At 66.0% G+C, this 18865-nt stretch overlaps 2 protein-coding genes across 6 annotated transcripts; one reads left to right on the plus strand and one right to left on the minus strand.

Moving 5' to 3' along the window:
- Positions 1 to 89: 89 nt before the first annotated feature.
- ENTPD7 (ectonucleoside triphosphate diphosphohydrolase 7) lies at positions 90 to 5771 on the minus strand. Of its 3 annotated transcripts, XM_075423527.1 has the most exons (12): positions 5732 to 5771; positions 5460 to 5639; positions 5156 to 5361; positions 4907 to 5060; positions 4595 to 4698; positions 4465 to 4521; positions 3837 to 3985; positions 3587 to 3753; positions 2519 to 2843; positions 2348 to 2433; positions 2067 to 2228; positions 90 to 1907 (listed from the first exon to the last, which is right to left on the minus strand). In XM_075423527.1, exons 1-12 carry the CDS (start codon positions 5737 to 5739, stop codon positions 1676 to 1678), a joined length of 1830 nt encoding a protein of 609 aa, XP_075279642.1. In that variant the 5' UTR covers positions 5740 to 5771; the 3' UTR covers positions 90 to 1675. The 3 variants fall into 3 exon arrangements, with proteins under 3 accessions (XP_075279642.1, XP_075279641.1, XP_075279643.1); XM_075423526.1 differs by having other exon boundaries at positions 90 to 2228; XM_075423528.1 differs by lacking the exons at positions 90 to 1907; positions 2067 to 2228; positions 2348 to 2433 and having other exon boundaries at positions 2736 to 2843; positions 3165 to 3753.
- Positions 5279 to 10453, plus strand: SLC25A28 (solute carrier family 25 member 28). 3 transcript variants are annotated; one of them, XM_075423532.1, is made up of 5 exons: positions 5279 to 5357; positions 6791 to 6877; positions 7006 to 7234; positions 7972 to 8028; positions 9344 to 10453. In XM_075423532.1, exons 2-5 carry the CDS (start codon positions 6812 to 6814, stop codon positions 9859 to 9861), a joined length of 870 nt encoding a protein of 289 aa, XP_075279647.1. In that variant the 5' UTR covers positions 5279 to 5357; positions 6791 to 6811; the 3' UTR covers positions 9862 to 10453. The 3 variants fall into 3 exon arrangements, with proteins under 3 accessions (XP_075279647.1, XP_075279646.1, XP_075279645.1); XM_075423531.1 differs by lacking the exon at positions 5279 to 5357 and having other exon boundaries at positions 6536 to 6877; XM_075423530.1 differs by lacking the exons at positions 5279 to 5357; positions 6791 to 6877; positions 7006 to 7234 and adding an exon at positions 7256 to 7805.
- The last annotated feature ends 8412 nt before the right edge of the window (positions 10454 to 18865 follow it).

Consider the following 18865-nt stretch of genomic DNA (forward strand, 5'->3'; position numbering starts at 1 on the left):
AAACCTGTGTCCAGGCTCTGAGAAGAACCGAATAGAGCATTGTGGTTTAGGTTTCCCCTTATTTATCAGATTATTTATTTATTTGTCTGTGTTAAATTTGTGTTGTGGAAATAAATCCTTTTTCTAGTAAGTGATGCTGGAGACAGAGTCACTTGCTACTTTAAGGTTGAGGAACAGTCTTGGCTTTATTCAGACTTCCCCCCCTGAGCCTCCTCTTGCACCATGAGAATAAGGCTGGGATCCTCAGTTGTTGAGCAGGTTGGCAGCACACTCATGCATGGAAAGTTTTGTCCTTGCTGCCACCTGCATGCTCGTCCTGTGGGACCAGGGTCACAGGTAGGCAACAGCATGTGCTGGAGAACCAGGTTCCTGCCCAGCCTCCCTGGTGGCAGGCAGCTGGGCTGGGGCCAGCCCCGTGGCTGTGCAGCAGCTGGGGAAGCTTAGGGGCCTCTTACCCAGGCAGCTTCTTAAGACTGAGGTGGGGAACAAGGTAAAAAGCAGGGAGCAAAGCCTTCAGGGGCTCTGAGGGGGGCAGCTTTTCCACTTAGGAGGGCAGCAAAGGATGCCCTCTCCAAGGATCACAGCAACTCAGTTGCCACTACCAGCTCAGGAGTTGAGCTCAGCTGTCCTGCTGGAATCACAGAGAGCAGCTCCACCATCCCACCGTGGCAGCAGGAAGCCATGCCGACAGCCAGGAGCCGTCACTGCTGGGGAGGTGCTCGCTAGAAAACAAGACTGGTGCTGGATGGCTCAAGAGGTCTGTTTATTGCTACAGGAATGGGAACAGCTGAGTTCAAGTAAAAGTGACGAACTTCATTGGGTCATCGGGGGGCTCCAGCCCCAGGGGAGGAAGGCTCATGCCTGTGCGCACAGCTGCAACCCCGACCTGCCCTGGGGCAGTGAGCTGGGCTGGAGCGATGTGGTTCCCCCACAGCAGGCCCAGCCTGCGCTCAGGGGCGAGAGAACCACGGGTCCTGGCACTAGTGCCCAGTTAGCGTGTGGGACAGCACGGAGCACGTGTGCCCAGCACAGAATGGATGCAAGGAGACGCAGCCCGCTTTGGTGGTGACTGAGGAACCGATCCCAGAGCCCTCAGGGCTGAGCCCGGGATATTGGCCAGGACCATGGGAGGATTGTCCTAGGAGAAGACGTGGTACAGAGCAGGGCACCTCTTAAGAAAGGCTCTGGGACAGGCTGAGCAGAACAACTCGTGGCTCGCCTGGTTCCTGCAGTAACTTTGCTGGTGACTGCTGTTCTCCAGCTTGTGGGCTTGTAAGAGATTGCAGAATGGCCACCCCAGCTGATGAGCTACAGCCCCTCACCAGCCTGCTCTGCAGACCAAGGCATGGGGCAGCCCAGTGCTCCAGGCCCCAGCCCTAGGCTGGCTGCCTCGGTGGTAGCGTCCTGCTTATTGGAGGGAACTGCCAGGGCTGCAGCCTTGAGCCCGCTGGCAGCGGGGGACTTTGCTCTACAGCCATGGAATGCAAAGGTTGGCACTGGGGCGAGGCGGAGAGCACAGCTCCGTGGCTGCCTCGGCCCGCAGGCACTGGTTCTGACATGGAAATGGAGTGCAGAGTTGAGATGGTCTTTAAGAAAGTAGTCCGAGCCCTCGGAGCCCAGGCTGACAGCCAGTCCTGGTTCTGCTGGTGCAACTGCACGGTGGGTACCACCGGTGTCATGGCCCACTGCCCTGGCCTGGCGGTGGCACCACCACCTTGTCCAGCCAAAGCAGGGTGAGCTGGGCCGAGCGCAGCTGCCGGCGGTGGATGCGGCGCAGCCGCAGGAGGTAGAGGACGATGGCCAGCGCTACGACCAGGATGCAGGCGAAGAAGAGATAGTGATTGTAGACAAAAGAGAGGCGCGGCCAGGAGGCGTGCGCTTGCCGGACGCTCTCCTGCCGGAGATCCCTGCGGGGAGGAAAGTCGTTGAGATGCCGCGGGGTGCTACCAGGGTCCTGCGCCGCCGCTCCCCTTGCTGGGGGTCTCGGAACCCTCACCCGCTGCGGGGACTCCTGCTCCTCCCCAGCCACCCTTCCCTGAGCGATGCCGCCAGCCAGCCGACAGTACCTGAGTGGCAGAAACCGCGTCTTGTAGAGGATGGCTCCGAGCGTCCACTGCACCTCCCGGTCGTACACCAGCTGGGCCGTGTGCAGGCTCGGGTAGTCCAGGGGGAAGCGGAACCCCTGGTGAAGGACCTCGTACATCCAGGCCGATTTGAAGCACTGGTACCTGCAGGCAGAGCACACAGGAGCATCAGTCTGACGCTGTCCTTCGCACCACGGTCCCTCACCCCAGAGAAAGCCCCTCCAGGAGGTCCGGTCGTGCCACCCCCCAGCAAAGCCGCTTACTTCAGCCGGTGCTGGTCAGCGTGCGCCGAGTAGAGGCCGCCGCGGAAGCGCTGGGTCAGCACCTCCCATCGCTGGCTGCAGTACTCCTGGGGAAGGGAGAAGTCGGGGCTCAGGGAAACAGCCCCCGCTCCCTCCCAGCCCCAGGAACGGTGGCTCCCCGGCAGCACCCACCTGGGCGGCGGAGGTGAAGGTGGGGGCACTGTAGTGGCCCCCCAGGCGCAGCACATCCTCGGTGCAGTAAAAAAACTCAGAGAAGCCGTAAAATTCGCTGTTGCCAAAGTCAATGGGTGCTTTGTAGGCGCCCAGCAGGGAGGCCTGGCTGCTGTTGGGGCCGGCCAGGAGGGGCTGCAGCAGCTCCACACAGGCGGGCCAGTCCCCTCGGCCCCGCACGTACAGGGTTTGGCCCCCCCTTGCCACCGTGTCCTCCAGCCCCACGGGCAGGCAGGGGTCCAGGAAGGGCGTCTCGGGGCTCAGCCCTGTCTGCTGGCCATGCAGGCTGAAGACAGACCAGGAAGGAAAGGCAATTGCTTGGGGGGGGGTCTTGTACCACCCCCCAAAGGCCGAGTCCAGCACTGCCCCGCATCCAGTCCCACCCCCCCGCACCAGACCAGGCCGTGTCCCCTCATGCCCCACGGTGCTGGGACCCTGCCACCTCCTGCTGAAGCCGAACTCGCTGGATCTGCCACGCTGACCTGTGGCTGCGTGCCCCGAGCACCTGAAACAAGGCACGGCCCACCCCACCCAGCCTGTGGGGATCCGCACCCCTGCACAGCCCCCCGGGACCTAGAGGCAGGGTTTGCTCCCGGCACAGGAGTACCTGGGCACTGAGCCGCTCTGGCGACAGCTTCACGTAGCACTCTGGGAAGGGAAGGAGAGACGGGAGACAGAGAGCTCGAGGTGGGGATGCGGTGGAAGGTTGTGCTGAGCAAATCGGTGCTGGAGAAGGAGGGAAAGTCAGAGCAAGAAAAGCCAAAAGCCAGCAGAGGGGCCTCCCTGCAGCCTGCCAGGAGGGGAGGAGGAGGAAGGCAGGGAGCTGTGGCACTGGTAACGCCTGCCAGGCTCGGAGAAGGGCAGGGCCCACACACCCTGGGCCAGCCAGGGCATCTGCTGCTGCCAGCGTGGCTGTGGGAACTGTTATCGCCACGGGCAGCTCTTGGGGCAAATCCAATGGGGACAGGGCGGCGTGAAGGAACCTGCACCCCATTTCGCAACGTCCCAGCACAGGCGACACAGCAATACCGGTTGTGCACATAGGTCTGGTTCAGCACAAGGTCCTCGTAGCGCTGCCGGGCAAAATTGCCTCCGAAGCCCAGGAAGGTGTTGACGTAGACGCGGTACACGTGGCCAGTGTGCTGCACGTCGCAGCCCAGGTTGAATTCTGCCAGCAGGCTCTTAGCAGCCTCCTCCTGCGGACGCAGAGAGGTCCATGATCGGCAGCGACCCGGGGAAGGCAGGGGCTGCTCTTGGGGCCGGATGGCCAGATACGTACCTGCTGCGGGGAGGAGAAGGCTCCCGAGTCGGGCACTTCGTAGGCAATCTGCAGGGAGGCACCGCCCATGTCCATGATCCCAACCGTTCGTTTCCGAACCAGGGACTCTCCCTGGTCCCCCAGCGCCACAGTGACCACCGCATCCTCCTCTGCAACCCATGGCGGCATGTCAGCCAAGTGCAGGGCCCGGGGCAGCATCTCCTCCCCTCCACCGTTACCCCCTGGGGCAGCCTCATGGGGCTCCTCCACCCCTGCAAGCAGCCCCCGGGGATCACTTGCGGGGCAGCGGGTCCTGGCACTGGGGGCTGGCTGCCCCCCAGCTTCCCCCAAAGTATCCGTGGCTGAAGCCACTATAGCAATACCACTACAAGCCCTCTCTGCCTGGTTCTTCCCCCAAATGCTGCAGGTGCCCCCCTCACACAGGGACTTGTTCCTGTGAGCGGGGCAGGTGCCCCTCCGGGCCCCAGGTCCGGGAGGGTTTTGCACACACAGCTGGAGTCAGGCATTGCCTGGCCAGAGGGGAAGACGCCGCCCGCTCCAGAGCCTGCTCTTGGCCCCAGTGCTGCGGCGAGTTCCGGGAGGGCTCCGCTCAGTGCCTCCCAGCCACTCTGCAAGCAGCCAGACTCACCGTCCTCGTGATCAAACCGGCCCAGGACAAAGTTGATGCCGATCCAAGCATAGACACCTGCACGAGGCAGAAAAGGACATTACAGCAACGTGCTAAAGGGAAGCAAGCAGCGCTCCGCGGCGGTTCCTACCTTCCTGTTTCCCCGAGATCACTTCTGCGTGTGATTTGGAGAAGAGGAAATCAAACTCCAGGGGCACGTTTCTCACCAAGTCCTCCAGGATTGCAGCTTGCTGCCTGCAAGGACGCAGGAGAGGGGCAGATGCTAAGACACCTTCACCGGCGATGCTCCACTGCAGCAGTGCAAGAGCCAGAGGGAACCCCGCTGCAACACGCCCCGTGTCCAGCCCCGCTAGCCCCGGAGGCTCCCGCCTGCGCCCTGGTCGCGGCTGAGGAATCCCGGGGGGTCCCCAGCTCCCCGACGAGGGTGGATGGATGGACTCACCGCTCGGGCAGCAGCCGCATCCCGGCCGTGCACAGGACGTAGAGCGGCGTTTCCTTGTGCTTCCGCGCCGGGACGTGGGCTGCCGCGAACCAGAGCAGCGGGCGCAGGTAGGGGGTAGCGTGCTCGGGGGTGGCCGCCGCCGCCGCGGAGATGCCTGCCCAGGGGCGAGGGAGGCTGTGAACCAGCCCAGCCCCACCGCGGGCACCAGCCGGACCCCTCCGGCGGGCGGGGGTATGGGGCGGCACCGACCTGGTTTAATTTTCTTGACGACGGGGCGGCTGCTCCGGTCCCTCATCTGCCTGATGTCCAGCAGGTCGTGGGGGTTCCCGTTGTGCGGGGGCCAGAAGTAGACGAAGACCCGGGACCCGCTGCTCCCGCAGTCCACGACCACCCCGTAATTGAGGGCCGGGTCCTCGGTGTCAGTGGCCGCCAGCTCCTGCATGCGCGCCAGGTACCTGGGCACCGGGAACGGGGCGGGGGGTGGAACGGGGCGCCTCAGCACCGGCGGGCAGCGGCGAGCCCCGGGCTCCCGGCCGCCCCCGGCCCCGCTCACCTCTCGTCGCGCCGGGCGGCGCGGGGCGGCGCGGCCCAGCGGCGGGGGGCGGCGGCCGCCAGCAGCAGCAGCAGCCCCACGGCGAGGGCCAGACCCAGCGCGGCCGGGCGCTGCCGCAGCCACGGGCAGGGGCACGAGCAGGGTCCCGCTGAGCGCCACGACGGGCAGGAAGCGCCGATCCTGCGGGCAGAGGCCACAGCTCAGCACCGGCCCGGGCCGGGCCCGGGCCGGGCCCGGGCCGGCCCCAGCCCCCCCCTCCCAGCCCCGCTCACCTGGCCATGTGCGCGCGCCGCCGCCCGCCCGCGCATCGCCCCGCGGCCGGCAGCCGCCGCCGGTACCGGCAGCCACGTCACCAGGCGCCCCCGTCGCGGCCAATAGGGGCCTCCGCAGCCGAGCCCCGCCGGGCGGCGCTCCGCCCCGTCGCGGCCGCGGAGACCAATCGGCTCCGCCGCCCGCCCCCGGCGAGGCCACGCCCACGCGGCGCGGTGGCCAATCGGGGCGGGGCGGGGCGGCGCCCCCAGGCGGCCGAGGGCCGCGCCTGGCTTCGCCCTTCTCCCTCGTCCGACCTTCGCCGGCAGGCGTCAGGCGGGGACTTCCTCCCGCGCCGCCTATCGCGGCCTTCCGACCGCCAGCGCTCAGCCAATCCGAGGCGCCCAAATAAACAACACGCGCCGAGAGCCGGAGTGGCGGGAGAGGCGGCCAATGGCGACTCTCTGACCCCGCCGAGAGGCACAGCGAGAGGGCCAAAGGTCGCGGGCTCGCCGCCCAATGGGCTTCGCGGCGGGGCGGGGCGCGAAGTTGAGGCACCCAATGGGCTGCGCGGGACGGCGGGGCGGGGAGTGCCGGCGGCCAACGAGCAGCGCTCCCGAGGGCGCCGGAGGGAGCGGCCGGCCAGTGGCGGCGTCCGAGTCGCGGCGGCGGCGGCCAATGGGCGCGGCGCGTGGGGGCGGGCGGGCGGTGAGCCGAGCCAGTGAGCGCGCGGCAGGGGCGGGCGACGGGCGGTGGCGGCCAATGGGCGCGGCGGGGCGGGAGCCGGGGGGCGGGGCGGCGCGGCGCGGGGCCGGGGCGGCGGCGGCGGCGGCGGCGGCGCCATGGAGCTGGGGGCGGGCGCGGGGGCAGGCGCGGGCCCCGGCGCGCGGGGCGGCGCGGAGTCGGGCCGCGTCCTGCTGCTGCTGATGGGCGGCGGCGGCGCGGGCCGGGCGCGGCGGGGCGGCGCGGAGGCGGAGGCGGGGCCGGGGCCGGGTCCCGGTGCCGGCCCGGGGGGGCCCGAGGCGGCGCGGGGCCCCGAGCCGCGCTCCCCGCCCGCTCCCGATTACGAGGCGCTGCCGCAGGGTGCCGCCGTCTCCACGCACATGCTGGCGGGGGCCGTGGCCGGCGTCATGGAGCACTGCGTGATGTACCCGGTCGACTGCGTCAAGGTGCCGGTACCGGGAGGTGGGGCGGGGGCGGCAAACCGGGGCCCGCCGGGGAGGGAGGCGGAGGCTGCCCCGGGCGGGCCCCCGCCGTGGGGGGGTGACGGGCCTCCCGGGCGGGCCTTGTGTTGCAGACGCGGATGCAGAGCCTGCGGCCGGAGCCCGCCGCCCGGTACCGGAACGTGCTGGAGGCCCTGTGGCGCATCGCCCGCACCGAGGGCGTCTGGCGGCCCATGCGGGGCATGAACATCACTGCCACCGGCGCTGGCCCGGCCCACGCCCTCTACTTCGCCTGCTACGAAAAGTTAAAAAAGACGCTGAGCGACGTTATCCACGCGGGGGGCAACAGCCATGTGGCCAACGGTACTGCTCCCGGGGCCCCCCGCCCCGGGGCTGCCGCGGGGGCTGCCGGGGCCGCCCCGGGCTGGGGAGCGGGGCGGGAGAGGCCCAGCGACGCGGCGGGGAGCTCCGCTCCTGTCCCGCCCGGCCGCAGGGTCGGGGTGCCGCCGCGGAGCCTGAGCCCGGCGGTCTCCCCGGCAGCGGGGATGCCCCGGCCCCGCGCCTGCCGGAGCCGCTGCCGGTAACCAGCTTGAGGCAGGCTGGTGGCGGGCGCCGGCCCTGGCTGGGAGGATGCTGGTGGACAGGAGCTGCCCGCCGACGAGCCGGGACCGGCCGTGGCGCTGTGGGTTGGCGGAGCCGGAGCTCGCCCCAGGAGCGCTGCGTGGCTGCGGAGCCCATCTCGCCGTGGTGGCTGCCGCTCGACCGAAGGAGCTGCCGCGGTGGGGAGAGCGCGGGGCCGCTCGCCGTCCTCCGGGCCCCCACCGGCTGGTGGCATCGGGCTGTCGCCGGGGACTGGGCCCGAGGGCGTCCCGCTCGGCCCCCCGGACTTGGCAGCCCGTCGCGATCCTCTCCCTCTTTCTTGAGCTCTCTCCGGGTGGGCACCGCTGAGGACCGCTTGGAGGGGAGATGGAGGCCGCCTCTGGGTCTCGCCCCCTTCCCGGGGCCTCCTCCTGTGCCTGGGTGGGGGACTCGGGGCCGTGGCGGGGCCCCGGGGTCCCTCGCCTCCCCGCGCTTCACATGTGGCAGTTCTTGTTTTGCAGGTGCAGCCGGGTGTGTAGCAACGTTGCTCCACGATGCAGCCATGAACCCTGCCGAAGGTAACGGTGGTCCTGGCCTGCCGGGGATGGGAGGATCGGGGGCTGCCTGGGCCGCTCGGGTCCCCTCTGCAGGACGGAGGGTGTTCTCCTCGCCACTGGCCCCACGCGAGGATCCTTTGGGGGCCAGCGGCCGCGGCTCCGGTTGGGGAGCCCAGTGGCTGCCCGTTACGGAGGGGGTAGGTAGAAGAGGTCAGTTCTGGGGAACACAGCAAACCCCAGCCTGGGAGGAGCCGGAAGGGCACCGGCCTTTCCCCCGGGGGTTTGGCTGGGGACAGTTACCTGGAGCAGGAGAGAAGGCGCGATCCGTGCTGTTGAAGTCGTTCCGAGCGTGTGGAGATTGGGCTTTGTGGTGGGGAGATCTGGGGCAGAGGTGGTACGGTTCTGGGTTCTGTGCTCAGGAAGAAAGTGGGAAGAACGGGGTGCAGAAGGCGCGCTGGAGAAGTCGGGAGGAGGGAGACCTAGTGTTGCGAGGTGTCTGGAAGAGGCTGATCTGCTTGAGCCTGGCACGTGTGAAAAAGGCAGAGGGAGTTTGTAACCAAAGTCTGGGAACGTGGTGGGAGAAGGAGGAATAACGAGGAAAGACCAGTCACGAACGTGTTTTTCCCTCTGGAAACTGGAGGGCGTGTGGTGGTGCAGGCTTCACCAAGGCTCTTGCGTGCCCGCGGTCTGGCCAGGACCCTGGGCAGCCGCCTGGCCAGGTCGTTGTCATTCCTTCCCCGGAGCTCGTCCTGGGGAGGAGGCAGGACAGCAGCAGGCTGCGCTCCCCTGCCCCGCTCTTGGATGGGCCGAGCGGGCTTTGGCGTCCGGGTCTTGCCCCGGAGCGGCTGCATTTCGGCAGCAGCCGCTGACGATTCCTGGCTGGTGGGCTCCGCGACGCGCTGTGGTTATTCTGGGCTGCAGCGGGGGTGGCTGGGGAGGGACCGGCTCGTCCGGATCAAGAGCTGTTGGAGAATAAGCGAACAGAAGCAGAGTTCCTGGGTTCCTGACTGCGTGGTCGCTCTGCGGTGGCGGGTGGGGAGACGTCGGGTGGATCCGGAGCGCGAGCGCCTGGGTGTCGGGACATTCCTGGGGGCTGCGGCAGCTGTGGGGTTTGTGGGCGGTGACGCCCATGCCGCAGCGATGCCTCGGCGGGGCTGAGTGGCTGCAGCCCTAGGGCACCGCTGGCCCAAGTTGTCCGTCGCTGGCTCTTAAGGCAGCGTGACGAAGCTCCGGGCGCCGGGAGGAAGCCTGGCTCCATGCTTACCCTTTCTCTCTCCTCTTCCCCTCCGCACCGGGGTCCTGGCTGCTGCTGCCTGCTGCCGCCGCCTGTCCCAAGTGGTCAAACAGAGGATGCAGATGTACAACTCACCCTACCAGCGTGTGACGGACTGTGTGCGGGCTGTGTGGCGCAACGAAGGGGCCGGAGCTTTCTATCGCAGCTACACCACCCAGCTCACCATGAACATCCCCTTCCAAGCCATTCACTTCATGACCTACGAATTCTTTCAAGAGCAGCTCAACCCCCACAGACAGTACAACCCAGGCTCCCACGTGGTCTCCGGAGCCTGCGCAGGGGCTGTCGCTGCCGCTGCCACTACGCCTTTGGACGTTTGCAAAACGCTGCTCAACACCCAGGAGTCTCTGGCCTTGAGCTCCAACATCAGCGGACACATCACAGGCATGGCCAATGCCTTCAGGACGGTGTACCAAGTGGGCGGCGTGACCGCCTACTTCAGAGGGGTCCAGGCGAGGGTCATTTATCAGATGCCCTCGACGGCGATCGCCTGGTCCGTCTACGAGTTCTTCAAATACATCCTCACCAAGCGCCAGGAGGAGAGGCGGGCTGGGAAGTGAGCCAGAGCCGCACGCCATTCCAGACCTGCTTCACCTCCCCTCCTGGTTTGTCTTCTGACCCCTCTCCCTTTCGGTTTGGTTTGTGTTGAAGAGAGGGGGCGGCGAAGCCCTTTTGGGGTGCAGCGGTGCCATTTTTTTGCCTTGCGGCTGCTGCGGCTCCACTCAGGCCACGCAGCTTGCTCTCTCCCAGGGCCCTCCGAGATGTCCCGCTGGGAGCTGCAGCCTGGGTCGTCTCCCCTGGCGCTTCAGTGGAGCTGTGCTCCTGTCGCTTCCCTGAACCAAAACCCCCTTCCGCGCAAAGCTCGCCCCTGCTCGGAGGGGAAGGCAAGTGTCCTGCCCTGCCGCCGGCGGGGCCAAGCCGAGCTCGCCGTCGCTGACGAGGGGGCAGCGGCACCGCCCGGGGTGCCGGGGGCTTGGCCTGGCTTTTGGCTGAAGCGAAGTGTAAGCCTTGCCGTTGTCTCGTAGCACGCACACATGACGCTGACTGCCCTGGTGGTGGTGGGGAGAGAGGATGGCACTTGAGGAGGGGAGCCCGTAGGTTTGTTGTTGTTCCTGCTCTTGACACCTCCAATAAAAACAGTTCTGCTCTGTCCTCACATCCCCTGCTTACTCCTGCATGGACCAGCTCCTGGCACCATCGCCTTTCTGGCTGTGCCCGGTGCTGAGCTCTTGTGATGGGTGCCAGAGGGGGAAGGGAAACGGGGTCTGGGGCTGGCGGTGGGAGGAGGGGACCTGGCAGCGTGCGGGGAGGACGGAGGTCCCCATCCCCATTGGCTGGTGGCGCAGCCCGTCGCCTGCCTCTGGCGTGGGCTGTGACCCCGCTGGAGAAGCTGCGGTTTCTGCTCCTCGACCAGGCAGTCCCGCGCCCCCCAGGTTGGACCGAGGGTGCTCAGGGTGCCTCCAGACGGCTCCAAATGGAGGTGACAGCAGGAGGGTCCTCGGTTGCGTGCGCTGGGGATGGAACAGCAGTTCCGGCACAGGGTGAGGCTGGAGGGCTTTGTGCACCTCGCACGGGAGAGCTGGGGTCAGCAGGGCTTTTTGCCTCCTCATTTTGAGTGCGTAAACTAGCTTGTGCCTTGTTGGGCATCTTAAAACTCGATCAACACACTTGCTCAAAATCCTAATATTTTGTCTAATCTAATGATAATTGAATAGGTTATTTTGTTACCAGCTTGTTAGCTGTCTTGATACTGAGTCCTTTCAGGGTCCCACCCAGCCTCTGGACCTGCGAGCCAGCCTCCACGGGTCCTGTGCCAAGCACTGAAGTATCGCTGAGCTGCGCTGACCCTCCGAGAGGAGGGCTCTGGGTTCCTCGAGGTGGGTGCCTGTGGGTGACGTCTGCCTCTCGTGGGGTGCTGCCGTAGTGCTCGCAGGAGGGGCGTCCGTCCCACCGTGCCATGCCCAGAACGGCTCCCTGGAGGAAACGCGCTCACAGCCACAGTATGTGCTGCCGGCGAGCGTCTGCGCCGGCTCGGCTCGGGGCTGCTCCCGAGGATCTGCCGGCCCGGGCAGAGGGCTGCTGGGGTGGGCTGTGGTGAGGGGAACGAGGGCTTTCCTGTGGCTGGAAGGGCTGCTGGGTGAGCAGGGGGGATGCACAGCCCTCGGGGAGGGGCATCGGGGCCCCAGCACTGCCAGGGGGCTGGAGGGCAGGGACCCCCGCGCAGCGGGGCTGGGGGCTCGACGCCCTGCCCAAGCCCCAGCCCAGCCCCGGCTCCACTTTCCCCTGAAGCATCTCTCTTGTCCCTGGTTCCCGAGGGTGGGTGACAGACACCGAGTGACCCTCAGTGGGATTTTCGACGGCTGCCCAGCAGGTCTGGGTGTCCCTGGGCACGGAGCAGCCACAGCCACTGCTCCGCAGCCCAGGGCTGCCTGGGTTGTGTGCCCACCCTCTGCTCCCTAGCGTGGGCTGCAGGCCCCTGGTCCCTGCTTCTTCCGCACAAGCAGGAGGAAAAGAAACTCCTTAAAGAAACAAAAGCTGACAAAAAGCGGGAGCCTCCAGTTTTCCCACCATTTCAGGAGCTGGGGCTTTAAGAAATAGCCCAAGCATTGCAAGATTTGGCAGCCCTGCGGCTCCTCCACCCAAGAGGGAGAAATCTGAGAAGCAGAAATGGCTGGGAGAGACCAGGGGAGGATTAGCTTGGCGGGCAGGGCATTCGACAGAAGACGGGTACAGCTGGGCTCTGCCAGGATGAGTCTCCCTGCCCAGAAGCTGAAAGCTGTTGGTGGTGCAGCTGCAGCTTCGTCTTTAACCCTGGCCACGCACAGGGGCAATGACAGACCCCACGGAGGAAAAGGCATGAACACGGGCTGGGGAGAGATTCATGTTATGAAATACATCAGCCGCTGGAAGAAGCTCTATAAACGTCAGCAGGCGAGGGCATGGTTGAAGGCAACTCCAGGATATTTCCAGGAATAACTGCCCGCAGAAGAGCCAGGGAAGGGAGCGAGACCCCCTGGGAATGGGGAGATGAGAAGTCAGCACCGCACGTGAGCAGTCGGCCCGAGCGTTCCCCTGGCAAGGGCACGGCCTTTCTGGTCTCCCGGCGCTTTGCCAGCTTGCGCAGCAGCAGCTGGATGCTGCCCAGTGCAGGCAGCAGCAGCACCCCCGCAGAGGATGGCTTTGCCTGTGAGGGGTCCGGCGCCACAGGGACAGCAGAGCCGTCCACGGGGTTTCCAGATATCCCCTGTGGCGTGGGACAGGCCGTGAGAGGCTGGAAAAACCCCCTGTCCTGCTGCCATCTCTGTCCCCTGAGCTGAACCTCTGCTGCAGACCAAGGGCGGCCATGGCGATACGTGACTGCTTCCCAGCTCTGCCGGGGTGGGGTGTCCCCTCGCCAGCCAGCCCGGTTCCTCTGGCACCTTTGGCACGATGAGATGCCCAGGGGTAACAGGGTTATCTGCTGGTGCAGCTACAGCCGCTGTCCTTCCAAGGTCTGGTGACACCTCAGCGAAGCCTCGCGGCGCTGGGTCTGTCCTACGGCCTCCTAGGTATTTGGCTGCGCTTTGGATGAGATCCCTCCTACAGCCTCTTCTGAGTAAAGATACTATTTTTAGCTTTCCAGCAAGGAAGCCACGCTCAGCCCAGCAGAGTTTTGGAGACAACCCCTTTTCCTCTCGGCTCCCCGCAGGATCCACATTCAGTGCCGGCAGGGATGTGCTGCCTCGCCTTCCCATGCCCAACCGCCCCTCGAGCCCTGTCCTGCTGCTGGTGCCTGGGGATAAGGAGTCTTGGGGGGGGGGGAGCCCCGCAGCCCCCTGAGCGGGCAGAGTCGGGCAGCACTGCTGGCCTTGCCCTGCTCCAGGTGATGGATCCAGGGCCGCTGCAGCTCTGCCGTGGCATGAACCCAAGCTATTTCAGGCAGCCGGGGTTTGCCATGCCAGGACAGCTCAGGAGCCCCGGCCACCTTCCTGGGGTAACCGGAGATGGAGACGCCTGCGCTCCCGCAGGTTGAGGGCAGGGCTGGCGGCTGAGTCACTGCTGGAGGGGAGCTGAGGGGGTCATCTGCCCCAGAGCAAGAAGGGGAGACCCTCCAGCGTGTCTGCCCCACACCTTTGGCCAGGGGCTAGTGGGCTCCTGAGCTGCCTCTGCCTCGGGGACCCCACACAGGGCGCTGGGTCCCAGCTCACAGGAGCCTTTGCCAGCCCAGCTCAGAGGCCAGCAAGAGTGCAAGGACACTGCCCTTCCAAACCACATCCCTGCCCCTCCTCTGCCAGCGCCCTGGGCTACCCCGAGCTTTCCTGCCCCCCAGCCCCTCGGCAGTGGGTGCCTGACAGCCCTGCTCGGTGGGAGGGGGTGGTCGGAGCCCGCGGGGAGCGCAGAGGTGGGCTCCCAGCCCCCCTCCAGCCCCAGCTCTGGGATTCCTCAGGGCTCTGTCAGACCCCAATAAAGTCGTACAAGTTCTCATGACCCCACGGCCTTACAGCAGTGGTAAACGCGGGCGCCGGGGCTGCCTGGACACAGAGCAGACATTGCCTCTGGTGGGCCCTGGGAAACCTGCTTCTGACCCACGTTGCTGCCTGAGTTAAACCACGGAGAGACAACCCCTGGCTGGGCCGGTCCCAGCCTGCCTGGCTCCAGCCGAGCATCGCAGCGGTGCAGGGAGGCAGGGAATGCAGCCTGAAAGGGAAAGCAGAGCCTGAAAACCTGCTTTCTTGGCTGTAAAGAGCCACCAGAGGAAGCAATCCCCAGGGCTGGGCTGGGAGTGCTCTCAGGGTGTCTGGTTTGATGGGGAGATACTGGTAATAACTGTGCTTAGTGCAGGGTTATGTGTCAAAGACCCCCCAACAAGGGTCTGCAAAGCAGCCCCGGGAAGATGCTGCCTGGCTGGACCTGGGGTGCGGGCAGGCGGCATGTCGCACTGGGGAGGGGGCAGAGGTGGGCGAGGAGCCACTCTTCGGCTGGATGGGGCCGGCACAGGGGTCACTCTCGCACAGACACAGCAGTGAGGACACTGGGGACAGCTCAAGCACACCATGACACTAGGGCCTGCTTCAGGACCCGTCGCAAAAGCCGCTGAAGCAAGGGCTGGTCCAGGAGCTGGGGGGACTCCAGCACTAACCTCCCCGACCCGGCACGCCTGCAGGTACGGCACTGCCGGCGGTGCTTGCCCCGGAGAAACCCTACAACCCCCCTGGGACACCTGTGGCATGGGGGCTGACTGAAGAGTCTCCTGGCAGGGCACCAACCATGCCTGGCATGGCTAGGCGGCTGCCAGGAGAAATGCAAACCCAAGCACCCTTCTCCTCTATCCCCGGCACCTTTGGGTACCCATTAGACCTGGGCAGCCTGTCGCCTGGAGCACTGCCAAGGGCTAGAAAAAGGGGAGGGAGCGGGGAACTGGGCCAAAATCAGCCTGTTCCGCCGACAGGGACGCAGCTCCCTCTTGCAAGGACGCAGCCGTAACGGGCACCGGGCGCCGGACACCGCAACCACCCAAAATGTCCTCGGGCAAGGACTTGCCAGCGTGAGTGCGGTAGCTGGAGGCTGCGGGCGCTGCTGGGGCGTCGGGAGCTTTGAGGGGGGCTCCCAGCCGCGGGCCAATTGCACTGCTTTGAGCTGGAGAAGATACTCAGACAACCAGCTCCCGCGGAGCTCGGCCGTGGGGAGACAGCCAAGGCCAGCAGCCCAGCCTTCCCAACGCCCAGCGTGTCCCTCCGCCGTCCCCAGCGCCAGGGACGCGATGCCAGCGGGGGGACGCAGCCCCGCCCGCCTGCTCTGCAGCCCTCCAAGCCTCGCGGGGTCACTCGGGCACCCCCAAACCAAGCCAGCGCGGGACGGAGTCCCCGCGGCGTGGGGTGGCGGGGACAGAGGGGTGCTGGTCGCTCCCTGTCCCCGGCTGCTTGCCGATAGATGGCGGTGGCGCATCTCGGTTGGGGACAGGGCTGGCAGCCCGGGGGACCTGGGGTTCCCAGGCAGCACCCCGAGGGACCCCTCTGCCCTCAGCAGCACCCGCCTGAAGCAGCGGGGTCATCCCCCGGGCAAGCGCCCGTGGATGTCATCGCCCAGGCAGGGGCAGGCGGCAGGGTGCCCCTGGGAAGGGCTCTGGCCTTCAGCCATGCTCTGCTCTGGAGGGGACGAAGACGCAGTCACCTTCTGCGGAGGGGTCGCCCGAGTCCCTCGTACCAGCGCTGTGCTCGGTCATGCCGGGAGGAGAGAAGGAACAGCTAAAATACGCAAGTCTCCCCACCCTGCTTAGTCAGGTGTCGGCATCTTGTGATGTATGGGAGAGGTTGGAGGACCGGGGAGGGTCTGTGGCCATCGGTGACATCCCAGGAAAGGAGGCCGCTCCCTGGCCCTGGTGCTGGCACGCAAGTAGTGAGAGAAACCCTGACTGAAGGCTCCACAGCACACATGCTGATATTTTAATTTAATTACCTGATCCATGGCTGGCCACAGCTGTCTTGGCACTGGAGAGTGCTTGTGCTACAACCATGCATTGCCATCACCAGGAGGAGCTTCCAGCACCCCCGGCGCCGGCTGCCCGCCGAGCACTGACGGCTCCGCAGAGCAGCCTCGATGGCTCCCAGCTCGTGGTGCGGGGCATCTGCAGTGGGAAGCACTGCAGAGCTGGAGCTGCTACTCCAACCTGGCTCCAACATAGCGGTGCAAGAGCTGGGCACCACCCCACCACGCAGCTGGGTCCCCGGGTTCCCGGCCCTGAGGCAGAGGGAGGTGGCTGTGCCCAGGTCGAAGTAGATGGGACCAGAACTCAGCGAGGTCTGCCCAGGTCCATAGGCAGCCTGTCCGGCCTCACTGGGAGCAGGTGTCTCGCTCCACGCCCAGGAGAGCTCCTTGCTGGTGGCAGCAAGTGGGTGGCGAAGAGAGAAGGATGAAGGGCGCGAGGGGGAGGGATGACTGCAGCTGGGGAAAGGGAGGAATGGGAAAAGATGTCGGGAAGGAGAGGAAACAGACCACATCTGCAGTGCTGCAGAGGGAACTGCGCTGCTTCCACATGATCCTGACCATGATGGAGAGGCCTCAGAAAACCAGCTAGCCCTGGGGTTTGGATCGAGCGGCCCTGGGAACCACTGGACAGAGGCGGGTTCTGCTCATGGGCTCCTCCTTGGCCAGGAAACTTGAATGAAAAACAGAACTGGAGCCCGTGCAGAGTGGGCCTGAGGCCTGGTAGTTAAAGCCTGGCCGCCCTCCAACCCCTCCTTTGCTTTAGGTCAGTGTGTTGTTTTACAGCATCTCGTCGCTGCCCAAAATCACTTGGCACCTCCCCTCCCTAACTCCCAAACAGCAGTAAATCCCCATCTGACTGGGAAGAAACAACACGTGCCCTCTGCCCCTTGACCATAGCCCTCTCCATCCCTCCCTCCCTCCCCGATGTCCCCCCGGCCACCCCACCACTGCAGCAGGACCATGCAAGAAGGATTTCCACCAGCACCCTGCGCCTCTCGCCTCGCCGGTAGAGCCATGCTTCGCCCCAGGGCGCAGGGGACGGGGTACGTCATGGGCGGGTGCTGCCTGCAGCGCGGCCACGCAGCCACTTCCCTCCATTGTGTCTCCCCTCCCTGGGCTGCCCGTCCAATCTGCGGTCTCCCACCATCTCCCTCCCACCGGTCTCCGCCGGCTGTTCCTCCTCTTCGGAGCGCTTCACTTCCGCCACCCTGCTCCGGGCCCTCCGGCACCGCCGGCTCTTTGTGCCGCTCCGTCCTCCCCATCAGCTCGGGTGCTTTGGGTGAGAGTCTGCAGAGGGGTCCCTCCCACCAGCCCCCCGCCCTCCCCCCAGTCTGAGCTGGTGGGACAGCTGGGATCTGTCCCAGGAATGGGGCTCACTATGGTGGACATCTAGAAATTTCCACCACCGTGCCACATCAGCCTGTCAGCCGGGCCTCTCAGCTTCCCCCAGCTGGGCACTGCTCCAGCTCAGCGTGGGGAGAGCGGGTCCGGGGAGCAGACACGGGTGTTACCAGACGCAAGTGGGGTGTGAGCACAACACTGAACTCACGCCTACGGCAAGGCTGGGTGCTCTTGTGCTTGATAATGCTGGTACAGCCCTGCATTGCCTCTTGGAATGCGGCCGCAGGGTCCCTGTGTGCCCCTTCACTTTACTTAACTGTGGCTACGGACGTAGGCAGCGCGTCGCATGCCAGGGTTTTGGCGTCGACCGGAGCTTCTGGGTGCTGCCGGGGATGCAGTGGATTTCTCACCAGCTGCCACGTACTTGGAGGGGATATGCTAAGCTGGGAGCTCTGTTTAAGGTCCCTTCCAACCCTTACAAATCATTCTCTGATTTTGGAGGAGCTCGTATTATGGTTACGATTCCTGCAGCTTGCGCACCAAGGCACGAGCTGACACGGGTCCCCTATTTTTGCAGACAACAGTCTGGCAGAACATGGAGGAAAACGCAACTCTTTCCTACGGCAGAGACAAATCTCCCCGGCCTGACCGCTGCTGCGAGGAGACAGCATTACCTATCTTTGTTCTTGGCTATCCTGTTTCTACCCACGAGACCGCAGGGCCTTAACCGCTCATCTCCGAAAGCCAAGAGCGGGGCCTGGGCTTCCTCTCCCGCGACACCTTGCTGCCATCCAGCAAACAATCGGCTGGGTGTGCCGCATCCTCTCCCAGCACCGGCCCCGCGAAGCTGCCGGCCTTGGGGTGGCTCGCGGGACAACGGGGTGCCGTGCCGTGCCGAGCCGTGCCCAGCCAGGGCCGGGAGCCGGGGCTGCTGGTTGCCCGCTCTGTCCCCGAGGTGCTGCAGTGGAAAGGATTTATCCGGTTCCTTTCAGACAGCAAACCCCAAGGGTGCGTGCACAGCTCGCGCAGTGGAAACACGCGGCGTAAATCTGTGTTTGGCAGCGTGAGCGGTTGTTACCTACCGCTTCTGTGACGGCGGGCTACAAAAGCGGGTCCTCTGCTCGTGGCGAGGGGACCGTCCCACGACAGGCACGGGGAGGGCACGGTGGACACTGCTGGGCGAGGGGGGAGGCGGTCAGCCCCCCCGGACAGTCAAAAAAAAAAAACCAGCGTCGCGGGCGGGGAGAGGTGCAGGATGGTGCGGGAGCTCTCCCGGCAGCGCCGGCCGCCGCCGCCGCCCGGGACGAGCCAGACGGGGCTCCGCGGGTGTCCGGCCGGCCCCGGCGCTCGGCGGGACCCGCACGGCTGAGACGCGGCCGCGGCGGCGGAGCCGGGACCGCCCCGAGAGCTCCGCGGCGGCGGGACGGGCCGAGCTGGGTAGGTTGGGGGGCGACCCCGCGGCCGGTCCCGCCGGGGTCGGGGGGCCTCGGCCGCCCCCTCCCCCGCAGCCGAGCGAAATGGCTGAACGTGTAGCAATAATGCCCCGGCATTCAGGCTGCCCGGCCCGGCCGGCCCTAATCAGCGGCCCGCGGACCCCCCTCCTCTCCCTCCGCGCTCCCAGAAAGGGGAACAAAACCCAGCACGTTTCTGCAGCCCCCGCGCATAAAGCGCCGGGCCTGGGCCTCAGTGGGGGGCAAAGCGGCCCGTCAATCTCGGCGCCGGGGCCCCTTTGTCCCTCGCCTCCCTGCCACACCTTTT

The sequence above is a fragment of the Opisthocomus hoazin genome, chromosome 6, assembly GCF_030867145.1.
Source record: "Opisthocomus hoazin isolate bOpiHoa1 chromosome 6, bOpiHoa1.hap1, whole genome shotgun sequence".
Taxonomy (NCBI): Eukaryota; Metazoa; Chordata; class Aves; order Opisthocomiformes; family Opisthocomidae; genus Opisthocomus; species Opisthocomus hoazin.